Consider the following 7,904-nt stretch of genomic DNA (forward strand, 5'->3'; position numbering starts at 1 on the left):
AGGTAACCATGAAAGCAAAATGGATAAACTTGGTGCTTAACATTTTTATTTTCTTTCACTTTCTTCAAGTTTCTCTGCAACCAAATAGTATGATTCCCATGATTTAATCTTGTCTCATTTCTTGTTAATTGTTAATTGTTATGCTTGATTCTGGTTGTGGTTGTGTTATACACATTATTTGTTATGTATTTAGGTATGATTTTCCATGATCCGTGAGTTCTTTGCACATGACTAAATATTTGTGCACACCACATGTTTGACAAAATGCCTAAGTGACATTTTTTAGCCACTTACCTTGATTCATGACTTGAATTGCTCTTGTTTATTGTCATTAAGGTTTAAGCTTTTGATTGTGAGGGATATAAGCATTTGTTTCCTTTTTTGGCCTTGCTAAAACTTAACACACATCACATGTATGATGTAATATCTCAATGATGTGTTACGTGTAGTTGGTCAAATTTCCCTTGTTTTTCTTGGAGTGATTATGGCCAGTGGCGGAGCACCCAAAAAAAAAAAAAATCTCTAAGACGCTCTCTCTCAGTCTCTCAGATTCTCTCTAGTCTCTTCATTGTCTGTTCTTTCTATCAAAGATTGTCAGATTCACAGGTAACTCCTTGTCTCCTCCTCCTTGGCTTCTCAATCGCTTTTGTAGTTTTATGTTCTAGTTTTAGATTTATATTTTGCTCCTTTTACAGGAAGAGGGTTTGGGAGAAAAGTTCAAATACTTTGGTGTTTTCTACAATTTAGTTAATTTGGCCCTTTGGGGTCCGGCGGGTTCTTAGGAAATCGAAATCAAAGACACTCTCTTTATCTTCTCAGGTGAGTCACAACACTAGTAATTTCCTAAACCCTAAACTTTTGTGCTACATTTTTTATTCATCCTCTTTTTTCCTCTGTTTAATTTGTGGGTTTTAAACTTTAATGTTTATTTTGTTGCTTATATCCATATAAACTTTGATTAAACATTAATTTAATTTCACTATTAATTTGAATGATTGAATAAACTTAAATATATGTATGATTGCTTATTTTGTTGTTTAATGTTTATAAACTTTGATTGTCTCTTACGGGGTCGTGATTTAACTTGAAAATTTTAGGTTCATGAATCATGTCAAAATTTAAAACTATCGATTCATTCTTCAAAAGGAAAGAAGCTGACATTTCGAAAAGTAATACATTGTTGGAATCTAATGCCGAAACTTCAAATCCCAATGAGCGTCATCTTAAATCTCCAAGGGTTGAAGATGAAGAACATCCTTTTGAATCTCCAATTGCGGAAACACAAGAGATTCATTTTAAATCATCCACACTCAATGTTAATGAAGTTGATGTTTCTTCTATTTCTATAGAGCGAGATCCAGGATTACGTCCTCCGATGTGGGACTATCTAGTCAATCAACGTGATGAAATAAGACGGGCTTATTTGAAAGATGGTCCAAATCAATTTATTCTTGCAAATTATCACTTTTTGAACCAGAAAATCACCCTCGTCGCTTTCAAGCCTCTTGGTCCACACAATTTCCTTGGCTTGAGTATTCTCGTTCTAAGGATGCTGTATATTGTCTACCATGTTATCTTTTTACTATGAAAAGAGATGGACGTCCTGGATGGGATGTATTTACTATCAAGGAATTTAGAAATTGGAGAAAAGTTCATGAGGGAAAAAATTGTGCCTTTTTGACTCATATTGGGGAGGATCCTTGTTCACCTCATAATAATGCTATGAAATCTTGTGAGAATTTACGAAAACAATCACGGCATATCGATAAAGTATTGAATGCACAAAGTATCGAACAAATTCAAAATAATCGACTACGTGCGAAAACTTCTATTGATGCTGTTCGGTGGCTTGCATTTCAAGGATGTGCTTCTAGAGGTCATGATAAGACTCTTGATTCAAAAAATCAAGGTAATTTTCTTGAGCTAATTAAGATTTTGGCATCATATAATGATAAAGTTGCAAGTGTTGTTTTGGAAAATGCTCCAAAATCTGCGAAGTATACTTCACATACAATTCAAAAGGAGATTTTGCAAGTCGTTGCAAGTAAAGTGCAAGAGAAAATTCGTGAAGATATTGGAGACTCTAAATTTTGCATCATTGTTGATGAGGCACGTGATAAGTCTAAGAGAGAACAAATGACAATTGTTTTGAGATTTGTTGACAAAGATGGTTTTATACAAGAACGTTTCTTTGATATAGTTCATGTTAAAGATACATCGGCATTGACTCTAAAGAATGGAATATCTGATGTTCTCTCTCGTCATTGCCTTGATATTCAAAATATCCATGGTCAGGGATATGATGGTGCTAGTAACATGCGTGGTGAATGGAAGGGATTGCAAGCATTATTTCTTAAGGATTGTTCTTGTGCATACTATGTTCATTGTTTTCCTCATCGATTACAATTAGCATTAGTTGCTGCATCTAGAGAGGTGTCTCTTGTTCATGTGTTCTTCACAAATTTGAACTTTGTTATCAATGTGGTCAGTGCTTCATGTAAACGTCATGATCAACTACAAGCTGTTCATGCAACACAAATTACACATATGGAAGCTATTAGTGAGCTTGAAACTGGAAAAGGGGCTAATCAAATTGGCACTTTGAAACAAGCTGGTGATTCTCGTTGGGTTTCGCATTTTCATTCTATTTGTAGCCTAATAAGGATGTTTGATGCTACTTGTACAGTGCTTGAAGATGTTGAAAGAGAAGGAGGTACTTACTCTCAACGAGGAGATGCTAAGGCTGCTTATAAAATGCTTACATCCTTCGAGTTTATATTTATTTTACATTTAATGAAGGAAATTATGGGCATTACTGATGTTCTTTGTCAAGTTTTGCAGCAAAAATCTCAACACATTTTGAATGCTATTAATTCAGTTTCTATTGCAAAAAAAACTTATCCAAAAGTTGAGAGATGATGGTTGGGATAATTTGCTTAAGAACATTGTCTCTTTCTCCAAGAAAGCTGAAATTGGCATTCCGGATTTGAGTGCTCCTTATATTGAAGGTCGAGGTTGTAGTCAAAAGAATCACATTACATTGGAGCATCATTACCATTTTGACATATTCAATACTACTATCGACTTTCTATCTTTTTGATATAATGTCGACATGTTACATTTCTAATATATCAATTTCAGCACATCTTTATGAACTTTTATAGATATTTTTTGTGATGCAAATATTGTGTGAATTACCAAATTTTTAGGGTGAAAAAAAATTTTAAGACGCCAAAAAAATTTTAGCGGCACCCCCAATGTTAAATGGCTGGATCCGCCACTGATCGCAGTTCTTCATTTTGCCTTCATAAGGCTAGGACTTCAGCCTCTAATTCTACTACTTGATCTAGGTTTCCTCAACCAGGAATGCGGGGTAGTGGATTGACTCGACCTGAATTTGGTGGGTTGATCACGATCATCGGTCCTTTAAGATTTCCTTGTTGCCGGTTAGCTTGACTTCCGAAGCGTGTGTTAGCCACCATGATGAATTTTTAGTTTATGGAAAAACTAAAGTGTTTCCTACTAGGCACCAAACTTTTGGTACAATTTCGGTCGTATGAGAAAAGCCTCGAAGCAGTCTCCGTATGGTGGATCACTGTACGCTTTCTTGTAGACTTAGGCCTTTTGTGATGGGCCTGGTTTGGCTTGCAAATTGATGGAACTATTGAAGGCAAATAATGATAGGAACAATAAATAAGCACACTAGAATTAGAGTGGTTCGGCTCCAAATGAACCTACATCCACTGTAAGAATTGTTATCATCTTACTCAGAATATTGATAAGATTACAACACAAGAGTCTCCAATTTTCCTTTATTTGTCTCTCGATTTGTTGCCTTCTTCTTTTCTGGCCCTCCTTTCTCTTCTTTGTCTTCTACCTTTATAATCCCCTTCTTCTCCCGGGTGCTCCTCCTTTCCAGCCTATTTCCCACCCGTCAATTATTGAGTGGGTCATGGGGCATGGTCAAAGAATGAGTTAAATAATGATAATGGGGGACAAAGAATAAATAAAATATGCCTAGGGATGGAAGGAATAATGGGTTAGAATAAGTGGAGGGACCTCTGTCGTGTGTGTCCCCCCAATGCCGGTGTGGTATATAATTTAATAATCCCCTGACCCTACCCTTTATCTCCTTGTCAAATTCCTATCCAGCTGCCAGATTTGACCCAAGTATTCATAACGTGGATGGCCACTCCCAGGTATTGAGAATCTTGGTTCTAGGGTGATTCGAATATCGTTTGAGTCTCGGTTGTGTGTCTTCCGAGAGATCCTTATTCCCAGGGAAAGCTTATCCCCAGGAATCAATATGCCTAGAAGTGACTTTAGAGCATACTTTGTTGACTTTTGCTTATAATGTCTTCATCATTAAGAACCAATGAATGAGGACAAAGACCCCATTATGAATTATTCTGGCTTGGGGCCACTATTAAGAATTTGTTTAAGTGCAAATACCAACTCCTTGATTTTCATTTAACGAACATCTTCATTTATGCAATCCAACAGTTCCTAAAGGGCTTGATGTTAGTCTTTGGAGGCCCATGTCGTACGTACCTTATGGGCCGGCAGACTAAAATTATTCCCAACAATGGTCACTTATTGAATTTTTGGCATCCAAAATGGTGTGACTTTTCTTTCTTTAACTCGCTATATTATTAATAGCCATTCTTATCATTTATCAAATTAAGTCCATCTGCTCAACTCCATGTAGGCCTTAGAGAAATTGAAATTCCTCTTTATCCTTGATATTGAGATCACATTTATTTTAGGCGGTAGATTCCGGGGTATCATAGATAGTCCATAAATTTATCATGTATTCTTCATGGATCCAATTGTTGAAAGCCGCAAATCCAAATGCAAGTGGGTGGATTTTACATGAAAAGTCAAAGAAAGCAAGCAAGTTGCTAGACATGTTTGTTCTAGCAATTACTTTCTTCACTTTCGGTGGCAGCCTTGTTTCACTTTAGTAGCCTTAGGTGTAGATTCTCATAGATCTTCAACGTAGTAGGTGGTGATTTAGTTGAAAAATTCAGCCATCAACTTTAAATTCTGCAACCTTTGTATTGAAGAAATTCTTATATAAGGATATGGATGTACGTTAAATTACAAGAAGGAAGAGTAAAGAGTTATAGTTCTTTTCTATAAAATAATCAAATTCCTTTACTTCTTTCATCTATTCTTGTGAGTGTGAAAAGTGTTTGTGTGAGAGGTGTGATATAGTTTGTAAACTTATCACCCATTTATTTTGGGTATTAGTTTGTAAACTCAATCCCAACAAATTGGTATCAAAGCCAGTTAATTCCTAGCATTGCAGTCATGGCCTCCAATATGGTGTAAATCCAAGTTCCTTTGTTGAAAAAGAAAAATTATGAGAAGTGGTGCATCTAATTCAAAGCATTGTTTGGATCACAAGATCTTGGGAGATTGTCAGTACTGGGTATGTTGAGCCCACTCCGAAGTAAGAGGCCACTTACACTGCAGATCAAAAAGTCACTCTCAAAGACCAAAGAAAGGAAGGACAAGAAGGCGATGTATCTTCTTTATTAAGGATTTGATGATTCAAAGTTTGAGAAGTTCTTTGAAGCGGCAACGAGCAAAGCAATTTGGGACACCTTGAATACGATTTTCAAAGGTGTTGATCGAGTAAGGAGAGTTTGCCTTCAACCATTAAGGGCTTAATTTGAATATGCACATATGAATGAAGGAGAAAATGTCTCTGACTATTATTCTCAATTACTTGTAATCGTGAATGAAATGAAGAGAAATGGCAACAAAATTTGAAGATGTTCGTGTCATGGAAAAGATACTTCGATCCCTCACACCCAAATTTGAGAATGTGGTGACGGCAATTGACAAATCTAAAGACTTGGAGACTATAAGTGAAGAGGAGCTGCTGGGATCTCTCCGAGTTCATGAACAATGCATTCTGAAGAATGCAGGCTCCACATCTCTTGAGCAAGCTTTGGATTCAAAATTAAATCTTGACAAACCAAAGGGAGGTTGTGGACAATGGAATTCGAGACGTGGTGGTGCCAACTGCCGTGGTCGAGGTCGAGGACGCAGTAATACAAATGATCTTGGTCTATCTCAAGAAAAGAGAAATTTCTCTGACAGGCGAAAGCAGAATGTCCAATGTTGCAACTGCGGAAAATACGGACACTATCCCTCAGAATGTTCGTACAAGAATGATGATCATGTCAACATTGTTGAAGCACCTAATAACTTGAGTAATGAATCTACTTTATTACTAGTACAAAATGACTATGGCGGTCAACATGATGATTGGTACGTTGGCTCTGGTGCAAGCGATATGTGTGGAAGAAAAGAATTTTTTGTTGAGCTTAAAGGAGTTTGTGGAACTGTGAGTCTTGGAGATTCTTCAAAGCTCACAGTTGAAGGAAAAGGGAAGATCAAGATCTTTCTGAAAGATGGAAAAGAAGAATTCATCTCCGATGTTTATTATATACCAAGTATGAAAAAGCAATACTTTAAGCATCGGTCGACTCCTCTAGAAGGGATATATCGTACACATGGAAAATAATTTTCTCTCTCTAAGAGATACAAGTGGAAGGCTCATTGCACGTGTTCAAATGACGAAGAATTGTATGTTCCCTTGAACCTAAATACGAAGATCGAGAAATGCCTCATTGGACTCATTAAAAACGAGTTATGGCAGTGGCCTTTATGCTTTGGCCATCTTCACTTTAATGGCTTGAAGCTATTATCTTCTGGTAGAATGGTGCATGGTCTACCACAAATTGATTAGGCAAACCATGTATGTGAAGGATGTGTACTTGGTAAGCAGTCTCAACTCACTTTTCCAAGTGGTACGACATGGAGAGCGAAAGCACCACTGCAGTTGGTGCACACTGATATTTGTGGGCCATTGGAGCCCATTTCATTTGGAGGTAACAAGTATTTCATTACCTTCATAGATGATTTCAATATAAAACCATGGGTTTACTTTCTCAAGGAGAAATCATTAGCCTTAGTTTTTTTCAACAACTTTAAGGCCCTCACCGAAGCAGAGAGTAATTGCAAGCTTGTAGCCGTTAGATTTGATCGAGGGGGTGAGTACACCTCAACTGCATTTCAATAATTTTGTAGAGAGAAAGGGATCAGACATCAATTCACTGCTGACTATACCCCATAGAAAAATGGGATAGCGGAAAGGAAGACTAGCACTATCCTTGACATGACAAGATCCATGCTAAAAGAGAAAGGACTGCTGAAGCAGTTGTGGGCCGAAGCTATAGCATGTTCAATGTATTTACTGAACTGGTGCCCAAGAAAGAGTGTCAAGAATGTGACACCGTAAGAAGCATGGAGTGGATACAAACCTAGTGTTGCACACCTATGAATTTTTGGGTGTGTTGCATATGCTTAAGTTCCTGAAGCGAAAAGAAGAAAGCTTGATAATCGAGGTAAAAAATGTATCTTTGTCGGCTATAGTGAAGAGTCAAAGGCATACAAGCTCTATAACCCACTAACAAACAAAGTAATGGTTAGTATAAATGTTATCTTCAGTGAAGAAGAAGCATGGAATTGGAGCAGTAAAGAGGCGAACAAATAAAATGTTGTCTCAGATGAATCTGAAGAGCAATCACCAAAAGTGACACCATCTACTCCACCATCATCTCCTCAAGCTCCAACACCTTCACCACACATAAGTCCTACATATGGGTCTTCATCTTCCAGTAATGAAAGCGAAAGAGGAATTCCAACCCCTATCAAGATGGGAAGCCTCAAGAATGTCTATGAAAGATCATAAGAAGAAGAAATCAATCTTTTTTTTTTTTTTGGTATGCAGATCAAGAGCCTTTAACCTTTCAAGAACATGTGGAAGAAGATTGTTGGAGATTAGCAATAGAAGAAGAAATTCATGCAATTGAGAAGAATGAAACCAG

General features: G+C 37.1%; 2 protein-coding genes across 2 annotated transcripts; both read left to right on the forward strand.

Moving 5' to 3' along the window:
• Positions 1–1,584: 1,584 nt before the first annotated feature.
• LOC132162364 (uncharacterized) lies at positions 1,585–2,919 on the forward strand. The gene is made up of 2 exons (XM_059572603.1): positions 1,585–2,323; positions 2,411–2,919. The coding sequence occupies exons 1-2, from the start codon at positions 1,585–1,587 to the stop codon at positions 2,917–2,919; spliced, it is 1,248 nt and encodes a 415-aa protein (XP_059428586.1).
• Positions 2,920–5,761: 2,842 nt separating this feature from the next.
• Positions 5,762–6,538, forward strand: LOC132162366 (uncharacterized). The gene has a single exon (XM_059572604.1). The coding sequence runs from the start codon at positions 5,762–5,764 to the stop codon at positions 6,536–6,538; it is 777 nt and encodes a 258-aa protein (XP_059428587.1).
• The last annotated feature ends 1,366 nt before the right edge of the window (positions 6,539–7,904 follow it).

The sequence above is a fragment of the Corylus avellana genome, chromosome ca9, assembly GCF_901000735.1.
Source record: "Corylus avellana chromosome ca9, CavTom2PMs-1.0".
Lineage (NCBI taxonomy): Eukaryota > Viridiplantae > Streptophyta > Magnoliopsida > Fagales > Betulaceae > Corylus > Corylus avellana.